This window comes from Phragmites australis, chromosome 11 (assembly GCF_958298935.1).
Source record: "Phragmites australis chromosome 11, lpPhrAust1.1, whole genome shotgun sequence".
NCBI lineage: Eukaryota > Viridiplantae > Streptophyta > Magnoliopsida > Poales > Poaceae > Phragmites > Phragmites australis.
This window is the reverse complement of record NC_084931.1, coordinates 27,690,920-27,715,035: the sequence shown is the minus strand read 5'-3', so window position 1 is coordinate 27,715,035 and position 24,116 is coordinate 27,690,920. Positions and strand designations below refer to the sequence as shown.

General features: G+C 43.2%; 1 protein-coding gene across 2 annotated transcripts; it reads right to left on the bottom strand.

The window, feature by feature from the left end:
* Positions 1–2,535: 2,535 nt before the first annotated feature.
* On the bottom strand, positions 2,536–10,530 carry LOC133884476 (UTP--glucose-1-phosphate uridylyltransferase 3, chloroplastic). Of its 2 annotated transcripts, XM_062323906.1 has the most exons (17): positions 9,695–10,528; positions 9,213–9,366; positions 8,905–9,054; positions 8,363–8,524; positions 8,058–8,230; positions 7,898–7,964; positions 7,568–7,734; positions 6,929–7,087; positions 5,994–6,085; positions 5,797–5,891; positions 5,044–5,121; positions 4,681–4,776; positions 3,795–3,869; positions 3,628–3,719; positions 3,386–3,548; positions 3,244–3,304; positions 2,536–2,909 (listed from the first exon to the last, which is right to left on the bottom strand). In XM_062323906.1, the coding sequence occupies exons 1-17, from the start codon at positions 10,390–10,392 to the stop codon at positions 2,797–2,799; spliced, it is 2,595 nt and encodes an 864-aa protein (XP_062179890.1). In that variant the 5' UTR covers positions 10,393–10,528; the 3' UTR covers positions 2,536–2,796. The 2 variants fall into 2 exon arrangements, with proteins under 2 accessions (XP_062179890.1, XP_062179891.1); XM_062323907.1 differs by lacking the exon at positions 8,363–8,524 and having other exon boundaries at positions 9,695–10,530.
* Positions 10,531–24,116: the final 13,586 nt, after the last annotated feature.

Sequence of the window (24,116 nt, the reverse complement as noted above, 5' to 3'; positions counted from 1 at the left end):
AAAATTCATATGTACAGTAAATTTGCACCGTTCCAAACAGGCCCCGTGGATACGGCCGAATTCCGCGTACGCACCGAGCCAGGCTGGAGCGATGCGCCTGCGCGGGCGGATGCAAGCGCGAGCCAGCGGTTCAGGTAACCAAACGTACATCTCACGCCAGTGACTGCATGCCTCGATGCTTGCACGAGCGGAACAGAGGAACCAAACACGCTCTTTACAGACGGATGATGAGCATCGCACCGATCTTCTCGGAATTTGCTGGTTCCCTATCTCGAGTCGCCATGGCCGGATTGCGTTGATCTACAAAACTGGAGAATGAACAAGTGCACGGTGTGGCAATGGCGGTTTCTTGGAAAGAGCCTATGCATGGCCGGGGTTGTGTCAGGTGGCTAAGAAGACCGTCAAAGTACTCGTACCAACTCATTTAAAAATAACGACTCCCGCCAATTTTCTACTATCTATTGGAACGGATAGCATCCAGGTGGGCAAACCCTACCGTTTTATTTCCTCAAGAAAAAAAGGGAAAAAGAACGGATAGCATCAGCAGCTCTAATGCGGTCGAATCGACTTCAAGGTCTGCCTCCTCCTTGAACCAGCTTAAATATATAAACCAAGATGCCCTCAGTGTGTGATCATCATATATAAATCATGTTCCCCAATCAGAATCAAAGCAATAGCACTAGTACAGTACCCCAGATCAGATGGGATGACACCATTCGAATTCTCGGGGTTTTTGGGCAAGGGACTGCACTGCAAGTTTACTGTTGTTACATAGTCCCAGCCCAGACCTCGGTCAACGAAGTGGAGTATTCGTTTTTTAAAATAAAAAAAATAGCATATCGTGTAAGGGGGTGACCGTGCGAACAACTTAGGTCGTCATTAATCCCAACTACTATGCTTAGCTACTAGTTTTCTAGTTTATAACCCCAGACAGTTTTCTAGCCCAACTTGAATTATCCAACGCCAAGTCGCTATAACTGCCTAACTGGTGAATCACATGAATGCATGTTGTGGCAAACAGCCACAGTGCAGAGCAACCAGTTTCAGAATAATGATATGAATTATCGTGGTACTAACATACGTGCAGCTTTTTTGTTTTGTTTTTGCGAACCTAATGTACGTGCAGCTATGTAAATGAAGATCCCACAAAGCGACCAGGTGCAGCGGAATGCCCACCGAGGCTCAAATGCTGGGAGACATGTCCAGCATCATGTAACATTGTTGAATAAATAATGAAGACACCAAGTTGAGATAAACTTCCTTCTGATACCACAATAAAGTAATCAATTTCAAGCTTGCCTCCTGGATCTGGTAAGGTGAATCTAGCGGACCTCATCTGTGCTTTACCCTTAGCGGACTATCTGGGGAACACGTACTAGATTAATCTATGGCAGCGATCCCATGGAATTAAATTATGCATCAAATCACCCTTTGGAGGATAACGAAAACTGGGCCCCTAACACTAGTTGCATTACTGATCATCATCAATGCCAATGGCCAACATTTGAAAAGGTGATTCACAGGTATCTCCTTAAAACATCTTTTAAACTAAATAAACTACAGAAAAAAAAAGCAAACTTTCAATTATTGTGATGGAGCTAAATGAACACTCAAATGGTAACTCGGCTGCGGTGCTGATAAGGCTTTGTGTGGCGCTCCAAACGCTGCAGCAAGAGGAAACACTCTACAGACATACACCAGCTTTTCTAAACACCGCAAAACATGTCGCAGTCAGTGTACTTTACTAATACTATGAAAATATGGATCTTGCAGCATACAATCGGTAGCTCAGATCATCAGGTAACAGTTTTTTTTTTTTCACTAGTACGAAGGTTAGAATATGCTCAATTGCAAATGAATATCTCAGCCATTGGAACAGAGGATCCGATCAATCAAGTGAATATCTAATTTATTTTTGTAGATGGTGCAAACAATTAAGTAAATCCAGAGTAGAATACTATTTCATGTCGACAATAAGTCAGCAACACTCCTTAAGTAAAAAGAATTTGTAATATAACTGCAGTTCAGTCAAGAATACAATTTGGCAAATCATTTTTTATTATCAAACTTAAGTCAGCAGCTTTGCACAATGATCCAAGGGGAATAGGCAAATTGATTTTGATTAACTACAACCACTATGGAACAATGACATTTGGGCAGAACACAAACCTGTGCCCACGAAATCTCAACTGTCAACAAGATAACATGTTGAGTTTTCTAAATTTTGTTTAACATCTATTTAAATTACCTCAGATCCAACTATTTGGTACCGTATTTGGTTTCCCATACCAAATGCTGGTTCCAGGTTTGATCACCAATGCTGGCCAGTTCCAGGTTTGATCACCAATGCTGGCCGCAAAAATGGAAGATATCTTGGAAAATGCCAATAAGAAGAGTGAAATATATTTCCAAAAGGCAATGTAATTTACACAATGGCATTTTACTAAAAGAGGTGATCCTGACATACCTGAAATCTACTAGAAGAAGCTATAACTGAGTGACATCCACAAACTAAGTACTAGTACAACAATGATGGAAGCCAAATAGAAACAACGTTCTTTGAGAATTTTTGGAGAATGAGTATTCTCCTCATATTTGAATAATATCTATTCTTGTACATCACCTCTTCAATAATGTAGAGAATAGTTCAAGTGTACTGTACAAAACAAGGCCCTCTTATCTTTACCAACAACACCTACAAACTGGACTAAAGTCAACCAGATTAATTAGTCAAATGTGCCCTCAATAAAATGAGCTAGATGGAAATCAATGAATCAAGAATCTATAGTTATGTCCTTATAGTTCTACCATATTCAACTTCACATGGATGCCATCAACTGTATACTTCCAGTACCAGGTTCCACTGTCCATCATTTCCTCGCTAATAGGATCTAATTTAACAACAAAACCTGAAGGACAAGGAGAAAATCATTCAGGAACATCGGATGCATGACATAAGTTATGATGGGAAAATAATATAAAGACAAAAGTGAACTTCTAGGTTTTCAGAATAACTAATGCATTGCACTACAAATCCTATAGAAACTTTTTTTATGCATATGTACATGACTCCTTTCTTAAATCTAAATACAAAAACTCTTAGTGAGAATAAAATTAGACCTTTACACAATAGCAGGAATACAATGATTTGAACTTCAAAGACCTTTACACTCACTCATCAACTAGTAAACAATCGAAAAACAGCACAGAAAGCATCATAGGATACAGCTAACTAAAAAAAACCTGCTCTGTCCTGAACGATGGACATTCTATGACCATCAGGGACTTCAAATATATGGTTACCCTGATAGAAAAAGGAAATCAGAAAATAAGATAAAGGGCAATGAGTTGGGGAAAAAATTGCACTGTTTATTAATAATTGCACCTTCAAGACTACATCTTTTGCCTCAAATTCTGCATTTCCATGAAGAATAATCTTTACAGATTCTGATCTTTCAACATCATGCTTCCAATAGACGTTACTAGGAGAAATCCAGTTGATCCCTTCATTCACAATTTTAACACTTTGCAGTCTGCATCTCCCACACCTTTCAACAAATGTGGCATTAGAGTTCCATAACTAAAGGATAGATGTTTATCAACCATGTGATTAAAGTGGGATGCTACCTGGCACCATAGTGAAGTATTTCTTCACCATTTTCGTTCCTCTTGGTTGAACCCATGATATTATCAGCTAGAATAATAAGGCTTCCATCCAGCTATGAATTCAACAAATAAACTTAGTTCGGTGCATAGGGGCAAAGTACATGCAAAAACATCTTTTTGATGCTTACCTCAACATCTTTCCATAGAAATTCAGCCACCTCTACTTGCAACTCTGAACCTTTAGAAACAGAGCCACCTATGAACTGCATGGGTGAAAATTTAGGCGACCACCAAAAGTAACAAAGATAGCTAGAGAAACAAAACGATACATTATAGAACAATGATTCAGAATGTTAGAAACCAAGAACTAGCAACTAAACATAACAGTCAGATAGAAGGGTGATCCACATTCCACAGGGCACAAGGACCAACTCGCCCATCTCATGCAATGTTTGCAAAGGTAATTCTACCACAATTCCGTTTTTCATTTCTTTATTCCACAAGACACATGCAGCTACTCTTTCTTTCAATTTCTAGTTTCTTCTTGTGCGGCAATTGACTCCCTCTTCTATGAAGTATGAACCATTCAAATCAATCCATCTCCTTCATGCTCAGTGTTTGAGTTTTATGCATATCAGATAAAACGAACATGTCACAGCACCCAACAGTAAAATGATGTTTATCCCATAAGCATTGAGGTACTTTGGTATGATGTGTTATGTCCTAAACAAAAGATTGACCATTTTTGACAGAAGTTTAGGGACATGTGAGCTAATGCAGATCAAAGAGTATATCATGAGATGTAATGTGACAGGTAACTGTTCTGCCCAATTTAAATGAAAGAGATGGTAAGCTGCCTTGTCAATCTTGTTGCTCAAAACTATACAGGCAAAGCAGGGCATAAAGGAAAATAACTCTGCTCGATGGTGCTTGGCTGGTTGCAGCTCTAAGACATCTCTGGTAGAATAATTTATTTACTACATCTCATGTAGAATAATCTATCTACTAGTGGAGAGAAGAAAGCTACAGATCTCATGTTTACCCATTTACAGTTAGTCTGTTACAGTAACATACCTTTTGCCGTATGATATCCCAAAATGGACCTAAAGCAGGATGAAGAAATACGAGAAATGGTGGTCCAGAACACAAATACTCACTGTTGTCTTTAACCTGATGATTGAAAAGAATTTAAATAAAATATAAGAAAGCTAATCCAGAAAAAAAAAAGGCTCATGATTTAAAAATAATTAAATAAATTATGAGGAAAGATAGTCCAGCGAAACACATAGGCAATACCACATGGAAGGCTCATGATTTAAAAATAATTAAATAAATTATGAGGAAAGATAGTCCAGCAAAACACATACAGCCAACTCATATTACATGTGAAAACAAGTTCACGGAAACTAGGCAGACAATGCACAGAAGTACATTTACCATGGGAACCTCTATCCTGCAGCTAGAAAGGAGGTCATGAGCATTACGCATAATGTCAAGGAGTGAACCTTCTGGAGTCTGCAGATCAAACAAAGTAAATATATTGAAACATGAGTCAGAAAAACTCTTCGGCTGCTAAGTAACTATTGCAAGCTTCTACAACCTACTACATACGAATATAGTGGTGCCAGAAGGATCTTGCATTAATATCCTCATGGTATTAACAACACAATTTGTCTCCAGAAGAAATTAGTTGAGTCAGCAGTTTTATATATTTAAGAAAAGGCAAACAAAGTACAGGTGCAGAACGAATATCGTTCTAATAAGCAAATAAAGCCAGTTGAGGCCAGGCAACTCATTCAAGTTGACATCAGCATATCACACTGCATGCTTGGCGCTGCACATTGCTGAGTGCTGACCTACCAAACACAGAACTCAGGAGCACTTAGTCACTACTTTGACAGTTCTTATAAAAAGCAAGTTTGTGTGATTCACTGGTTTGCACTTTATTCCTTTGGGAGAGTTGTTCCAGATTTCCAGACAAATTATGAATGTAACCAACACAGGGATGTCCGCAAAAAGTTCATTATAAATCATATGTATCAAAAAAATGGTGGAAGCATTTCGCCCCTAGAATAAACCATCTTCATTTTGGAAGTCATAACAAGTCAGATAGAAGGCCAGAATCTCTAATCTACACGCGATAGCATGAGAATCCATGCATTGGAACATGGGGTAAGACATTATATTAACCTGGTGCAATGATCTGTCTTCTGATTTCAGCTTCCTTTTGGCTGATGAAGTAACTCTTTTCCTTTCATTGTATACAATGAACGTGTCAAGCTCACCTGTTAAATATGAAATAGCTAAAGCCCAACATAACAAAGGAAAAAACTAGTTGCACAGAGACATTAATACATTGGGAAGCAAATATGTAACTACCTACATACTTTCTATGCCTTTGCTGCACCTGTAGTTATATGTGTTCATAAAATTATCTGCTATATTTTGCATCGTGCACTCTATCCTGCCGCCAGTAGCACTGTCACAATGAAAAATTAATTAAAAGGAATAAGCAGTAGAATCATAATAAATGACTCAAATTCAACATGAGTTGCATATATCTGCCAATTCGTCCCTGATCACAAGTATCTACCAATACTCAGCACGATGCAACAACAAATAAATGTCTACACCACTGCATCGTCAATTGGAAGTATGTTTGGAATAGCTCATTCTGTCAGATCTACAGTATTATAATCAAAGCAAAACATCATGGATTCCTTAATTATCTGAGGCAGGTAGGGAATGATCTTCAAAATTGTGGAACCAAGACCCACAAGCCATTGATGTCTGTTAAATAAGGTTTTTGAATCTGTCTAGGCTAAAAGTAGTTCTGCATGCCAAGACAGAAAGATTCAGACATGTTCAGGAAAATGCTAATAGGCTCTAGTAAAGTGAATATATTATAAAGCAAAAGAGTTAAGCAGTTGATCTGCACCACATAATTAATAACCAAGGGTGACTTAGGATGATACAATCTGTGCAATTTTCTTATAGCATAGAAGAACAGGGTCCAATTCAAGTGTTTTGCATACTTAGGGGCCTTTCTATAATTTGTCAGAAAGCAGCCATAGCTACCTTAGCTGCAGTTATTTAATTATTGCAGGTTTTCTTGCCATTTTATATCAACCATAAAGCAATATGCAATGATTTTAGGCCAAAATAATCAGATAAGCCAAAATGTTAATGAGTAGCCAAGCTGGCCTATGAAATCATCGTGTGATAAGCATAAGCATAAGCCTGCAGCACCGAGAACTCAACTGTTGCCAGTGGGCATATAGATAGATCGGAAGTTTAAGGTGAATTACTGGAAAGCAAGTACCTACACTCAAAGCCCAGATGATCCACATAAGATATTGCCTTTTTCAAATTCAGTACCATCCCTGGTAAGCAACTAGCGTTATTGCGGGATCCAACTTCCTCTATCGCTTGCAGATCAACATAGAGGATGTTTGTATTTGCTGGATAGCTAACCTGCGAACTACATTTAGAGAAAGATATATGATAATATAACTGTAAGATATTGCCAATATCGAACTATTGATATCTATACAATGAAAAATATCAATGTTAAACACATCTCTGGGTCTCTGCATCCAACCAAACTGACTGACCTGAACCAGATATTCTTCAAAGAGGGAAAAAAAGAAGCACAGAAAGCAAATGTCTTAAAACTACAACTCTTATCATATAATGCCAACAAATGACCATCGTCCAGTTTTTAGCTCAGTTCAACATAACTAATAGTAGGAAAAATTGGTGTTGTAGCACTCAAGTATACCCACTTTAGCGTAACACCACTCAACTTTTCTGATGTACTTTGAGTGGTATTTCGCTAAAGCCACAGAACCAATTTTCCATAACAGTAAGCACATACTTGCATTCCCACTTTCACAAGGCCAAGATCACATGACCTATTTTTTCAATTCTGCATGCAGGCAATGATCCAAAGAAGTATTACCTGCCATTAATTACTGTAGGTTCTGGGATGCCGTATTTTTCAAACTCAGTGTACTCAATGCAAGTGATACCATATGACCATAGTCCATCCAGGTTTTGTTTCTCAATAAGGACATTCACCCCTTCAGTAGCACCTGGTCTTCGCTCACAAGATGCAAAACCTAATTTCTGAAGTATGATATGTCACTATGTCAGAACTCAAAAGTTTTGAAAAAAATACACGATACAAGAATTTGAAGGTGCAAAATAGATTTTATATTTATGGTTTATGTCAGCAATTGATGGAAGCCACCTCTCAATAGGATATACAGTTGTCCACTGCTTTTTTTACCTTGTTGCAACGAAGGCCTACTCCTGCCAATGCCATCAGGGTCAAATCAGTTGCAGCAACAACATTGCTGAAAATAACAAACAAGATCCACAGTTATCTCCCTTTACAATGATTCGTCGATTTTGACACCAGAAAAAAACTAGTTCATCCTTGAGACAACCTGACTTGCCGTACAGTTGCACCTTTTCTGCCACAACCATGTAACCATTGAAATATACCTCTATCATATGCAAGTTTCCAAATAGCACCATGACCGCCAGGTTTACCAACAGGGAAAAGTGATTTGCTGATTAGCCATTTACCATCCTGGGCATTTACTACAGGTACCAAAGGCTAGAAAAGCCATTGAAAAAACTTAGTTAGAAACTCTACAAAAGTTCTGGCAGAATGAGTAAATTCTGATTCTACAGGCTAGAAAGGAATGCTCTAATGAATGGATATTACCAAAGGTCCCCAATTATTTACCTGTTCAAACAAGCGGAAATTCTCACGGCCTCTACCAAACCAATCAAGTCTTTCACATATCGCAATTATATGCTCATGGTTATTCTTCACAGAACTTGTCATGATTGCAACAGGGGTTATACATTGATTTGTAAAGATCTTGAAATGAAGAAACTCTCTAGCCTGTCAAACGAAGGAGAGCTTCACATAATTATATAATTGCCTATAGAGCTTTGTACCTTTTTTAGTCCTTATGAGCGTAACTGGATATATTGTAGGCTGCAAAAGGAGCAAGCATGTGGTTCTACATATCTTCAGTTAATTATCTGAGCCTATTCCAAATAGCAGTGATTTGCATGTTATCTTGGTCAAATAGAAATTGAATGACACACTAACTTTGTACAAAATAAACATGGTACTTACACGAACTGAAAAGCAATTGAAAAACTATTTGTTACAGTTATAGTAGAAGAGACATTCACTTACTCTTGTATGTTGTGTTAGTACCATGAATCGGTAAAAAGCTATATGCAAAGAAAAGTTTCATATAGAAACAAATGTACCTGCAGATCTCGTATCAGCCCTTCCAATAAAGATCTCCCACAGTATGGAAGCAATGCAGCAGGAAGGGATTCACCAGTATCTGAGTCCACTAAACCAAGACGATCACCCGCACCACCAATCGGATAAATTTCACCCAGTTCTGGCAAACCCTAGAAAAGGACATATTTCAGTTTGTACCTTATAAGACAACATAGATGTCTATGTAATTGCAAAGTAATCTGCACTAAAAAAAAGCACACCACAGATCATACAAGCAATTATTGTTCTCCTTATCATCAATTTTAGTTAATGTGGCATACGAAATAACCTCGATTCCCCACAGAGCTGCTTGAGATGCATATTCTGTATCCTCCAATAGATTAAGTCCACCAGGAACATGGAAATCAACAAACTTGTCCTTGCTAGGTCGGTGCATGTGGTCCTTCGAGGCTGAAAGGAGCTCCAATGCCATAATTTGATAGCTGAAGCGAATAAAAGATCAATATATTCATACTAGCTCGAACAAAAGTTTTGAATAGCATTACCCCACAGTAAGTGTAATATAAAAAAGTTACGGCCACAAGCTTACTGCAATTCAAATGCGGTAGTGTCTTGTTATATCAAACCATGATGCAATTCACTTTACCGTATGACTGTACTTCAAGTATGATGCCATGGTTCATAAAGGTTGTTGCTAGTCTGTAGTTGCTAACTTCCAATTTCAGTAAGGACCACATTTGGCAACCTGGGCTACTTCCTAGTTTACTAAGTCCCAAGCTCTAGCAATGCGTCCAAACAAGCAATGCTCACCCGATGATGCCCCCAATGCAGTCATAGAACTCTTCGATGTCGTCGAGGAACTTGAGCAACCTCCGTAGCAGCTCCATCTCCCCGCTCCCCGTCTCGCCACCCGCCACTCCTTCCGAGCTCCACTTACCAACCAAGCAGGACAGGCTATACAGCGCCTCCCGCAGGGCGCTCCCACCGCCGGCCCCGTTACGGTGGTGATCATGATGGCCGCCAGCGGACCAGTCGAGCTCCTCGCCTAGCACGTGCTCCTGCCCTGCCGCGACGAGGCATTTCAGCAGGAGCACCTCGCGGGCCTCGAGTCCACCCAGAACCCCACTGGTGGGTCCATCGCCAAAGAACGCCGCGACCCGGGGCTCGGCGTCGAGCGCGCGGAGCTTGTCGTCGAGCGTGCGCGCAGCGCGGAGCCGCGCGCGGGCGGCGGAGAGGCGGGCGATCTCCGCGGCGAGCACCGGGTCCCGCGGCGGCGGCTGCTGCTCGGGGGAGGGCCCAGGTTCGCGATCGAGCGGCGGCACGGTGGAGACGCGCTGCGAGCGCGAGGGCGGGGAGGGAGACGGGGACGGGGACGGGAGCGCGGAAAGGAGGCGGCTCCGGCCGCTGCGGCATCGCGGGTGCGGGAGCGGGAGGCGCGGGGAGAAGAGGGACGCGGCGTGGAGGCGGAGGTGAGGAGGAGGAGGAGGAGTGGGCGCGCGAGAGGCCATGGGGTGGGGAGGGAGCGGGCGGGCGGGGAGAGGTGAGAGCGGGAGCGGGAGGGGATAAGAGGAGCACGCCGTGAAAGCAAAAGGCCGAGGGCCGGAGGGGCATATGCTCTCAGGCGATACGGTACCGTCTGGATTCGCGGAGCCAAGACGGGGACAAGGGAGATGATGGCTCGGCGCGTCGGCTGTCCGGTGACTTTTGCTGTTTTGATTGGGCCCTGGGCTGCTTCTGGAAGTTTTTGGGCTTGGGATCTGTTCCTTTTCGAAATGTTTGAGTTGGAATAAAGAAGGCCCAATCGTTGCCAAAATATCGAACCAAACATTCAAGTCCCGCTACGTTCTTCCTGAATTCTAGAGTCTCCGTTGGGCTGGTCGTACCGGTGCATAATTGGACAATCACGAAATTAGAGATATTTTGTCTGAAACAAACCTAATAACTCGAATACGATATAATCTCTATCTCTATTATTTAAAAAGTAAGTTCTAAGTCTACCCTGAATCAAGGTTTCATTTACCGACCGGAGCTCGGTTACCGAGCTCCGGCGGTAACCGAAAATGCGCGATAACCGCGGTTACCGGTCAAAAATTCAAAAAAATTCAGAGAAAATTCATTTGGTAAAATTTGAATTTTAGAAAAAAAATTGCGATTTTAGCTGTTCGGTAACCGCTCGGTTTTGGTCGGTTACCGAGCGGTTTGGGTCAGTTACCGAGCGATTTTCTCGCATTTTTGAATTGGTCGGTTACCGAGCGGTTTGGGTCGGTAACCGCTCGATTTTCTCGATTTATCGAGCGGTTTTATCGAATTTCAGCGTAGTTCAACAAAAAACCTAAAAAAGGGTTTAATCTTGTAAAATCAATAACTAATTCATCCGAGCTTCAAATCAAATGAAACAAATTTTGTTGGCTTCCTTGTAACATGATCTACATGATAAAAGTATTTATACTCATAAAAAAGTTCAAAATTTTCTGTGAGAAATTTTATTTGTTAAACCAAGGTAAATGCATAGTTTACTCTTTGCTAATCCAAAAATCATGAAACTAATTTTGTTAGTCTTCTTACATGATCCTATGTCTTTTAAAAATATATGAACTCATGAATTAGTTATTGTAACATGCATGATTGTGTAAATGTGTTGCGACTAGATTAATTCATAACTGACCCATCACACCTTAAAAATTAGTGAAACCACTTTCATTAGCTTATTTATATTATGATTTACGTAGAAAAAATAATAGTAGACATGAAAAAATTAATTACAGTGATGTTTCTTAACATATTCACTTTATGCTTGTGAACTTTGTAAAAATCATAGAGAATTTAATAAAACTCTAAATAAAGTGAAATTAATTTTAAAGATTCTCTTAAAATATGTTTTATACAAGAAAAATATGTGTTTGCATGTTACACTTTTCCTTAACGTGAGTTAATAATTGAGCCGCACGCTTCAATTTTTTTTCATTTTTTTCAAACTTTCTCCCTATAGAATATGATGCAAACGACATTATTTTTGAAAAAAAATTTCACAGAAGTTCTTAGAATTATGTCTAGTTTTTTTTTAAGATTTTTTTTGAATTTTTTATTTTTTCGAATTTTTTAATTCAAATTTCGGTTACCGAGCGGTTTTTGAAACCGGACCGGACCGAGAAGGTCGGTAACCGCGATTTTTGAGCGGTTACCGACGATTTTTTGAACCCTGCCCTGAATCCCGCGCCCATCCATAAATCTTGCACCATCCAACGGCTCATATCTATTCTACGGTGCGACATCTCTTCCATCCGAAGCTGCGTCTCCTACCTCCACGACCTGCCATCCGCGTTCTGCCCTCTCACGCCGCCTCCCCTCTCCCCCTTGCCCTCTGCGTTCTGCCCTCCGACGCCACCCCCCCCCCCCCCCCCAAATCACGGCCGTACAGACCACGGTGCCGCCGCCACATTCGTCTCCTCTCGCCACTGAGCCGTCGTGCTCGCCGCCAAAACGGGTCGACCGCGGCCTCGTCTCCGGACGCCGGTGCAAGCTCTACGGCGCAGGTGGGAGCCGATCTCTCTCGCATCGCTCATCTTGCAGAACTCTCTCTCTCTCTCTCCCTCCTCGCAGATACGTGGGTTGCTTGGTTGCAGCAAGCCGGACGGCAGCGTCCAATAACTGCTCCGCTGAAGGCTCCGAGACGTCGCCGACGTCGCCGCTGACGGAGATGGGGCAGTTGGACTTCAGCGAGGCGGTATGGGGCGAGTCCGGGAGCTGGACTTTAGCTTTATGTTTTCTATCCTTTCCTTTCATAGTTCCATTTGTCTTGCCATGTTATCTCTCTGTGAATATAGGTATAGCTTTAACTGAATTCTGCAAAACCACATTCGGTGAATATGAACTTGTTTTTGTGTTCTCTGAATCTAAGATAAAGTTGAAATTTTCAATTTACCCTGGCATGCGTGCTGAATTCAGTCACCCTGATGTGTTGCGATGGTTTTCTCTGCTGGTTCAGATGAGCAAGGGGCATCAAGAAGCTCCAGAACCAGGTCTTTGAGCTGCAGTGCCAGCTCGCTGACTGGCCAGGCGAGGCCTGGGAGAAGCAGGGCAGCGCGTCGTGTTGTGAATCCTTCGCTGCCACTGAAAACATGCAGTACCAGGTAGTAGCTGCTGCTCTGAATTAATTCTACCAGAATGGTTCAATTGGATGAAGGGGAATGTTTAGAGTTAGGACAATATTAGACTCTAGAATCGATTGTTGTGCAACTCTAGAACTTAAAATTTAGACCAACCAGAGGTTAAGCTCTGGAGCTTCTTACAAATAATTTGAAACATCGATTACCTTTTCATCACCAATTTTAACCCAAAAGTTCAGCTGTAATATGCCGGTGATTCCTTATAGACTCACTAATGTAAAAGACTCGCTATGTTTTACATTTTCCATAGGGTCAGGTGGAGTTGGTTCATGATAACTGTGTGAAGTTTTAGAGTTTATATAGATTTGTTCTCTTTTGCCAGTGCAGCAGCCATGCACTTGAAGACCTACTCTGTGAACTTCGTCACGGCAAACAAACTTTGTGAATTTGTTACATGCGGCAAGTTTTTGCAGACCTACTAACCAACTGGGATAATAAGTTAGGATTGGATACTTATCCTAACCGACCTACTAAACAAACGGGTAACAACTTTGGATTGGATCAGGCCAGCTTGTTGTGCTAAAAACGTGGTGCAGCACTCTACCAAGAAGTGCTTTCCACCACAAAACGTAGCTCGCCTGATAAGTGCATTACTTCTGATATGTCCTTTTATCCCCACTTATCACCAAATTGGTGACCAGCATCACCAGTATAACATAAACTACAGCCATGACCAGATCAGACAGTGAAATTATAGGATAAAAGATATATACAAATAGCAAAGAGCCTTAAATAGACATTGGCACAAGAAAGTACATAACATATAAGCATTGCACGCTGATATAGGATAAAAACCGGCCTCCAGTTACGCGCCTACGCCGCAGTGGCTAGCTGTCGCAGCCTTCCCTCACATATGAGATTGAGAGAGGGAGGACTGAGGAGGGGTAGCTAGGTTGAGCGGGGGACTGCGAGTTCTTGTGACTGCAAGCCAGCCGAGGTGGAGGGGACACTGGGTTTTGGGCTAGGATTCGGGAGAACAGGTGGGCTGGGAGGAAATAGAGGGAATACGAGGCGGGCTGAGAAAAATGTGAAGATCGCAATTTGAGAATTTTTTGAAAGGGGTACAATTCAAGACACATACAATCTACTCACACCACACTCACACTCTACGCACGCACACGCATACGCGTTCTAAGCACGTGCTAAAGACTGATTCTTACGAAGCGCACACACGTGTGCATACCCCTAACTACTGGGGAAATCCCGATGAGGCACGGAGTCGAGCTCAGCGCTCGAACTCGCGTGGGCATCGAGCGAACCCAACGATCTTGCCATCGCGCTACACACGCGTCAAAATTTTGAAGTTTATCTTTGCACAATAGAATTCGAATTTATAACATATGGAAAGTGAGAAATTTATTCATTTATAGCATGTGACAAAATATTCTTTGTTTCTTATAAACACGTAATAATTGATGGTAGTATGTATTACCTCCTATAGGTAATAGAAATATTAACCATTAGTCAAGTCACAATGGGCGGTTCATATTAACTTGGAACTTAAACGTTTTCCTCACTTGATGAGAGTACTTCGTGCTGATTCTTTTGACAACATGTCATGGTTTTTTTTATTGGCTTTTCCCTTTGATTAGTTCAGGACACGTTGATCACTAGTTGAAGTGCTTATTATAACCGGCCTTCGGTCCGCTTGAGTGGGAGGCGTTGTAGCCCCCAGTCACCTGTGGAACGTGATAGGTAGTCTTTTTGCAACCCTGAGTTCGTAATGCATCAGTTCTTCTCTTCTTGTTGGAATACGCTTTTAGAGGGTACACAATATGTTATTTTCGGTTTACAATGCCTAGTACTTATTAAGCCCTGGACTGTCTACTCGGAAATAGATATTCTGGGTAGGCAATCCAAATAGTAAAAACATCTTTGTAACAAAAGGAACTCATATTGCCCTTGGGTCGAAACAAGCTTTTTGCCGCCTACGGTGCGCGTTTGGGATGAAGGACCGGAGAAGTGACTTTCCCCGTTTGTCGAGCATGAAGATACGCGGAAAGACAAGTAAGGTAGAAAAAGGAAATGATCGGCTTCCTAGGCAATATGGTCTTTATTATTATGAGAACATACTCTTAGAACTTACACTTAGAACTTACAGAAAATTCCTGACGATCCACGAGCTATGTAGACCTATTATCTTAAACCTAAATGACACAGACTATATTAAGCCGATAAGTAGTTACCCTTATTACTTCGGGTGCAGCATAGGCGCTGTTTTATGGGCTTCAGACTAGTTGTGAAGTCGAGCCCCCAGGTTTCTAGGTTTGCATCTTGAGGCACTGCGATCGCAGTCATGATTGAGGTTTCTTATCCACCTTGATCCTTGAGTTATTTGGTTTCTCTCTTGGTTGGTGTTGAACTGCCATATCGAGATTCTGCTCGTTGCAACTGAGACCTGATTTGGGACAACCCCTGACGATGATGACCCCCCAGGTTCTGAGATCTTCACGCACTGATAAGCATAATGTGTGGCTGCCATGAATTAGAGAGTAGGTCTTCCTAAGATGTCATTGTATGTCGTCTTGAAGTCAACCACGTTGAACATAATTTTTTCTATCCAGAAGTTATCATGCTTCCCGAAGGTAATGGGTAGTGATATCTGGCCGATGGGAGTGGTCGAAGATCCGGGTATTATACCATGGAAGGCTTAAGTAACTAGCTTAATAGCAGATCAGGAGATCTACATCCCTTCGAGTGCGTTAGCGAAGAGGATGTTTATGGAACTCCCTCCATCAATAAGGAATCTGGTAACCATGCAATTATTTATCATAAGCTTAAGCGGCCTGGCCATATGAAGTTATCAGGGTAGTCTTCTTGGCCGAAGGAGATTTTTGTATTCGACCACTTAACGGCTTATCGACCCTTGGGGATGGCTACTAGGACTTCTCAGACCACCGTCTTGTACTATCATTTGGACTCATAGGATGTAAAACCACCGAACATGTGGTCGATCGTCCTCTTATCTGGCTGGAATGACATGTCTGTATCATCTTCACTGCCATCTAAGTCGAAGTCTCTGCTTTGGGCCGTGACCTGGATCTTTTTTCCCTTGGCACTTACTCGACCTCCGTTTTGACCATCTTCTTCCAGAGGCAACACTCATGGATGATGTGGTTGTCAGTCTGGTGGAAGTCACACCAGGGCTTACCATCATGTTTGCCGAAACCTAGTGTAGAGCTCTTGCCCTGAGAGGAACTGAGACGCTTGTCAGGACGGGTGTCAAGTAGATCTACAAAAACTTCATAAGAATTATTTTTCTTGCCCTTACCTCCCTTAGCGTTTTTCTTGCGCTTGGCCTTCGCCTTGTCGCACTCGAGCCTGGGCCAAGGGAGCTTGATGCCCTAAGTCTTCTCATTGATGAAGAGAAGCACGTCTTCAATCTTAGCAGACTCATCGACGATCTTCATGAGCTCCTTAACCGTCTCGGGCACTTGGATGGCAATATCTTTCATGACCCCCCGGGTGAATGCTTGTATGACGTCGTAGTCGACCTTAGGGATGTTGTTCTGGATATTGCTGAAACGACGTACGAACTCACACTAGGTTTCACTCCCCATCTACTCGCAATGGTAGAGATCGTTTTCATGCCAGGGCGAACGTACATACCTTAGAAGTTAGCTCGAAATACATTGCAATGCTGCTCCCATGAGTAGATTGTTCCCAGTGGTAAATTGTCAACCATGTCCTATCTAACACTTCAAGAGTGGCAGGGAGGTAATTAGCCATTACCTTCTTATCCCCACCAACTGGATGACCGTGGTATAGATCTAGAGAAACTCAACAGGATTTGTACTTCCATTGTATTTTTCAATCGTCCCGGGGCGGAACCTTGCTGGCCAGCTTACATTCCATAGTTTGGGAGAGAAGGTCAGACATCCACTGATGGCATCTTGCCTGGTTCCAGCATCCCTGAGAGTCTTCTCCACGGAGATCGAAGATCGGTCCTGATTCAATCGATGTTAGGACGCTCCTCGATTAGATCAATGTAGGGTAGACAAAGCCTCTTCAGAAGCCCCTGGGCATCTTCGCCAGTCGTCGATGACCTCACGCAAGTCATTGATTGGATGACCTTTGAATGGCGAGGTCCGGCGGCGGTTGTTTGCCCGATTGTCATCTCGGGAAGCTTTGTTCCTAGGGTTATGCCTCTCCAAGTCCAATGCGTCTCTCAATAAGGGATTGCCTGGTCTACCCCGATTAGCACTGTTTTCTGCTAGGGCCTGATGAGAGTTCTCAGTCTAGATAATGATCTCATTTGTTAAGTTGATCGTCAAGTTCATCCAATCCTTACTGGTTGGGGTCGCCAGATCTGTGGTCGTAGGGCGCATAAGGGTCTCTCCTAGAAGGAGGATCCTCTTAGCAGTTGCAATTTTAAAGCAGTCAGCCCCCTCCTGATGTTCAGGAGACGGTAAGACCAGCATTTCGTTAAGGATTGGGGGTGGTGAGCCCACTTGGGGCTGACCATCGCCTGTCGTTGGAGCTGGAAGACTCTATCCGTTTGTAGGGTCATCGTCATGATGACCAATCGTCACCCTCGTCTCTAATAGCGAAAACTTCTTTGGGGTAACCTCCATTGTAGGAGGTGTCCAGATCCATTATGGATGCTTCATCAGATTGCTCCGGGTTGTTATCTTAACAATCTATTTTGTCAGAAATTACGGAGATTGATCCTAACTTGTTGTGAATTGGACATTCATAGTTATCTTGACAACTGAGTGGTTCAAACTCAATACCGTAATCCTTGGCACATTGATCCATAAATCGACTTACCTCGTCGCTTGAATCATCGCTGGAAAGTTCATCATCGAAATTCACCTGATCGATCACCGGCTCGTTAAGGAGAGGGGTAAAGTTGTCGTAGAACCCTTCAGCTGAAAAACTGGTTCTCAGTAAAGCTTTAGGTGATGTCGACGACATCTCACGTGTAAATTTTTTGACACCTTTTTTCATGATCCTCACGGACGGCGCCAGCTATCCATGATTTGTGAACTGCCAATCTAACAAACTTGTTGAAGAATTGGATGATGCTTTGAGTAGATGAATCGCAAGGGAACATACATGGGTTAGATAGGTTCGGGCATCGCTAAGGATAATAACCCTAAGTATTGTTTATCTTCTACTGTTCTAAACATGTTACAACGGCATTTGTGGCTAGCCTAGATGAATCTAAACCTAGTCGATGAATTCCTTGCTCGGCTTTTGTTGGCTTGTGTAGTTCGTAATGACTTATCCTCCACAGGGTCCCTTGACTCCGTATATATACGGGGGTGTCGTACATCCTCTGTACTCCTCCTTCCTATTCTTAGAGATAACACTTCTCGGTTACGTAATGCCTTAGGTATCTACGGGTAATTTTTTTTCATCTAGTGATCTCCTCCTAGAGATAAGGATATACTTCGAGAATTATGAGAAATCCTAGGGTGCCCAGATATGGTAACTATCCATTATTCATCGTCAAAGCATTTGTAGGAAAGAACATACCCGTAGATTTACTCGAGGGAACTCGAAACATACAAGGGAAATCTGATAACTTGAAAGTTGCTTTTCATGATACATTTGGAAGAATATTACATGTTCAAAAACCACAACTAAACATATCCTCGCCAGAGTCTGCACATACTTCTCCCTCTAGCATGGCCAATAGGGATGCCGCCGAGCGGATGAGGATCATCATCATCATCCGTGGATGATGAAGTTGAAGCCGTCGTGGAGTGATATAGAGCTATCTTGATCAACTTCCTTTCTTCGGGTTTGCCTTCTCGCCCAACCGCTACTGGCTATGTGTGGAAGTTCGTAGTTAATTCCATCATCTACTCACTCTACTTCGCGTCACTTACTTTGGACTTCATATTCACCAAAAAAACTCCGTAAGAGCTTCATCGATGTTGATGTCGTTGTCTTCCTTGACGACACACCTCTTTGTGGAGCACTAGAGATGACTTTTATCACCGGTGGCTTATTCACCTTCTTCATCAGAGAATATTTTGATAATTGGTGGGACAACTTTAAGAGGTACGAGTGAGTGGAGAAGACTTTGATGGTGGAGTGTTTGCTTGCCATTAAAACTTTGGATACCAAGAATCTAAGGGCTAAGACTAAGAGCTAGTAGGCCGGTGCGACGTTACGCTTGGCTGATGTGGAAGTGGAGTGGCTAGTGTGATGGGGGCTAGTTGTCTCACGACTCACGAGAAGGGGATTTGTAATTGTATAAGGCCCAGTGCATAGCCTCGGTGCGTACAAGTGGTCAAGCGCAGTCGGAGATGTTTCTAGAGTGTGAGTTTGTTCCACTAGACATCGGGTGATGTGCTTCTTCTCAGCCCAGATGCAGTTTGTATGGTCTATTGAAACTAGTCTAGGGACCGGCCGTGAAACTGAAGCAGAAGTGGCTGGCAAGGGAAAGTTTGCCACCCTTCTGCGGCACAAGACGACGAAGATGTGGTTTTGATTTGCGAACGCCATGTTGGCTGCTTGCCATTGGCGATCCGTGTCACCGGTTTCTCGCCAAAATGCTTTGGTACCGGGCTGGTTGGGCCTCGTGAGCCAAAAGGGCCTATCATCTACTCGCCTCTAGGTCCAACAGAATCATATGAATGCTTCCATTGTTACACTAACCTTGTTTCTCTAATACAGAGTTGCAAACTCAGACAGATGGGCTCTCGGTGATGCAGCAACTCCGGTCCTCCCTAATCCTCATTGAGCAACGCAAACACCGAGCACACGTTTTCCCGTGCGATGGAAAGCGTGTCAAACGTGATGTGTGCAAAACACACACTACCAAAGCTGTCAAGGTAGTACATCAACATATTACAAATCTCCCAGAAGTTATCAGGCGATCACGATGCCCCTAGTGTCACATGTTCATAACAGTTGGGTCACGGTCTCGTGCCAGGTGATCCTTTATACAAGCAATACATCCGGATGGTTGTGATTACAGACAAGCTGCGCAGCTTCAGTGCATCAACATCAAAGAGTTACCATCCACATAACGAGTAAGGAGAGGAGGTGCCTAAACAAGATTGCTGGTAAGTTGTAGAACCACGCATCAACCCTTTTCATAGGAAAAGATGAGCGCATTGTCTTTGCCATGAACACAACATGCATAATCTTGTGATGATCGGTTACATGATGACTTGTCATATACTCTACTTGGGCTGGGCCGTGAGTCAAGGCTGCAAGGGGCATTTGGTTTTGTTTTATGTCCTCAGTACATAAAAAAGGCAATAGCAGCGTGGAAGAGGATCGAGCAGAACCGAAGGCTTGGCCTCCCTTTCTCCTATGTGCTGCCTTCCCCAAATTCTTTGCTGCCTCCCCCATACTCTGATTCTCTGATCCCATTCCTCTGCTACGGCTCTCCCAATATATTCTTCTAGCTCCTAATTTGTATCCTGCTACTTGTATCCGGGTGGATTTGCAATATATCACGGTGTCTTGTGCTGATTTGGGTGTGGAATTGAGCAGGTTCGTAACAAATGGTATTCAAAGCCATTGATTCTCAGGATTCCTAGCAAGGAGATGGTGTGGGACACCTGTGAAGGTAGTTGTTGCAACCAGAAATTTGATTTGGGCAAGAGCAATGACTATGGCAAGGGCGCCCACCAAGTGTTCGATGGAATGGGTGTCCAAGGCAGTCAGTACAAGGCAACCCCAACTCGCGTCCTACACATCACAATCACTCAGGTTCTCTATCCTATTACTGAGGTGGTGCTTCATCAAGTATTTGACCCTTATGGTGCTGTGGAGGACATGGAAATAATAGAAAAGGGTGGTGAGGTTACGGTCTTTGTGCAATTTGGTTCATCGTTTGATGCTGCGCAAGCTGTGGAGGCTTTACAGGACCGGTGTATCTACAATGGATGTGTAAGCTTCACATTGAGTATTCCTTGGTAGGGAATTTAGACATGGGTGTTGTGTGTCACCTATTTTACGAAATGCCAGGCCAGCAGGCAGAGGTGTTCTTCGCATCATTGTGAGCCATGTACTTTATCCGGTAACTGAAGATGTGCTCCAGTAGGTCTTGGGTGCTTATGGAGTGGAAGGGATGTCAATGTTCCAAAGAAGCAACTATGTGAAGGCCTTTGTGAAGTTATGGTCAAAGAAAGAGGCTGTACGAGCACGAGATACCTTGCATGGCCGGCGCATCTACAACGGGTGTTGTTTGCTGGATATTCAGATTGTGCAGTCCAATCTTTCATGCGTGACGCCTTGAAACAAGGACAAACCAATGGTTGTAGTTGCTTCGGTTGTGTCTTCATTAACTGCTGCGACCAATTTGGCGGCCATGACAACTCCTTGCCTTGTAACGAGAGTTAGGGAAGCCCCGTGTGATGAGCGCGAGGAACCGACAAACAAGGAAATGTCAGAGGATCCAAAGGAGACTGTGTCTGAGCTATGCGCGAAGATAATTACCATGCTAGACCGTATGGTCAAGGACGCCCGTGAAGCCACCCAGGACAACACCCCTACTACAGTCAAGCCCATTGGCAACATATTGGCATTGACCGCGCCGGGTGCCACTAGTCTCCAGTCCTGCACCACCTGTCACCACATATTTATTGCATGATCACTCAGAGGAATCCGGCGACCACAAGTTGTTCAGAGAGGGTCTATCGCTAGCTAACATCAAGCGCTACATCATTCAGCCCGATGCCCTCGTTATCAGTGCTAACAATAATGTTCTACCATTCAAGGAAATGTCTAATGTGAGTACTGTGGTGTTGTGGCGACCAAGAATGAAGATGGCAAAACAACAATCATGGCCACTCCATCACCGATTCAAAGGATCAAATAGCAAGGTGGAACAACGGCCAAGACCATGGCCATCCTTCTGGTATTGTTGGAGTGGAGTGTTACTGGAAGTAAGATATATGGAACGGACAGCTACAATATTGGGTGCACAAGAAGACCAATATTTCTTACAAGCTCTTGCTAAAAAAGAAGGAAAATATCATGTCATTGCACTTGCTATGGAAGATTGGCTGATTTGCTGGGCTCCAACCACAGTTACATGGTTACCCCAAGTGCAAGATAATAACAAGGACAACAGAGATGAGCTATGCAGTGCGCCTTATTTAATTCTCTATCAAGCCAAGATACAGCTAGAGCAACATTGGCTATTACTACATAGGAGCACAGCTACAATTTCCTTTGAAGGAGACAAGGAAAAGGCAAACCAAGTAATCTTCCATGAAATTCTGAGACAAGTGAAGAATAGGAAGGTTTGACTTGACACCTTGGGCCCCCACCTATATCCATTAGAAATGCGGTGCTGCAGTACCTGATCTCAGAGCTAATAATTCCATGGTTTGCGCTGACTGCTATTGTTAAAGGAGCAATATTTTGGAGAGCAGGAAATTTTTCTTACATCTTGCCATTGTCATGGCCAATGCATCAATTGCTGTTCTTTCTTGGTTTTCAATGTTTGTTGGTTAAGGATCCACATGTGAGAGGCATTTATCGAGCTGAGGGACAATCTATTGTGATCCATAGAAGTCAGATTTCAGGACTGCATACTATAGAATATCTTTGTTATCTCCAATAGAAGCTCTTGTCCTTCGTAGGTTACCAGGCAATGGAGAAAGGAATGGCAATAATGATAATATGTATAGCTTGAACTACAACAGACCAGGCAATGGAGAAAGGAATGGCAATAATGATAATATGTATAGCTTGAACTACAGCAGCTTAGGGGCAAGCCGTATTTCAAAGCTAGGGGAATGTCATATACTCTACTTGGGCTGAGCTGTGAGTCAAGGCTGCAAGGGGCATTGGGCTTTTGTTTCATGTTCTCAGTACATAAAGAAGGCAATAGCAGCAAGAGAGAGGATGAACAGAACCAAAGGCTTGGCCTCCCTTTCTCCTCTGTGTTGCCTCCCCCAAATTCTCCGTTGCCTCCCCCATACTCTGATTCTCTGATCCCATTCCTCCGATGCTACTCCTCCCAATATATTCTTCTAGCTCCTAATCTGTATCCTGCGACTTGTATCCGGTGGATTTGCAATATATCGCTGTGTCTTGTGCTGATTTAGGTGTGGAATTGAGCAGGTTCGTAACACAAACTGAGCTTAGTCATTCTACTGCAATGCTCCCAATATGCTAGCAAGCAAAGCCCCCACCCTCTCAAAAAAGAAAAGAGGACTTTTACGGTACACTACATTTAATAGGAGCCGTCTATTTATGAGGGAGGAAAGAGGATATACCGATTAGATTAGATCTAAATCTCACCACTAGTATAAATAGTATTGGTGAGTAGTATGGGTAGTAGAGGGTAATTGTGAAAAATAGTATTGGTGAGTAGTATGAGTAGTAGAGGGTAATTGTGAAAAAATAGTCGAAAGGCTATGACTGCCGAAGGCGCCTCCAAGACGAAAGGCGAAGTCAACGCCGGGGCTGCCGGAGGCGTGGTCGCAGGTGCGCTTGCCAGTGATCGTGCCGCTGCTGCGGCTGGCGGTGGCGGTGTGCCTCAACATGTCCGTGCCGCTGTTTCTGGAGCGGATGTACATGGCCATGGTCATCGCCGGGGTGCGCATGCTTCGCCTCCGCCCCGAGCGCCGCTACCGCTGCGACCCCATCCCTGAGGACGACCTAGAGCTCGGCTCCGCCGCGTTCCCCGTCATGCTCGTCCAGATCCCCATGTTCAACGAGCACAAGGTACACCACATTACACATTCGCGCGAGCGAGCTAGCAACCATTGCTGAGCTCGGTTGGTCACCACTTACCAACAGCAGCTCAAGCTTGAGTCCAATGGAGTAGTTCAATCTGATCAGGATTTTGATTTGTCTCGTGACACTACTGTCGATCAGGGCGGTGTGAAGGCTGTCGTGGCCGTCAGATCGGCTGGTGGTGCAGGTGCTAGACGACTCCGCGAACAAGGTCATCAAGGTAACACAAGAGTTCAATTAGCAGTGACGGAATGGCGACGATTTGCGGTGCCGCGCCGGGGTAGAGGGTGACCAATGGCAGCGCTGGGGAGGATGGATGACGATTTGTCTAATTGTATAAAATTTACCAAAATACCCATACCAATTGAACGGTGGATATAAAAATTACTAGTGTCAAATTACTGCTA

What these genes read in the sequence shown, in the direction of transcription:
- LOC133884476 (XM_062323906.1), bottom strand. Translation starts at nt 10,392, where the DNA reads ATGGCCTCTCGCGCGCCCACTCCTCCTCCTCCTCCTCACCTCCGCCTC. An exon ending in CCTACAGTAATTAATGGCAG is followed by an intron (nt 7,088 to 7,567) that starts GTAATACTTCTT and finishes CTCTAAATGTAG; the next exon opens with TTCGCAGGTTAGCTATCCAG. An exon ending in CATCGTTCAGGACAGAGCAG is followed by an intron (nt 2,910 to 3,243) that starts GTTTTTTTTAGT and finishes CTTGTCCTTCAG; the next exon opens with GTTTTGTTGTTAAATTAGAT.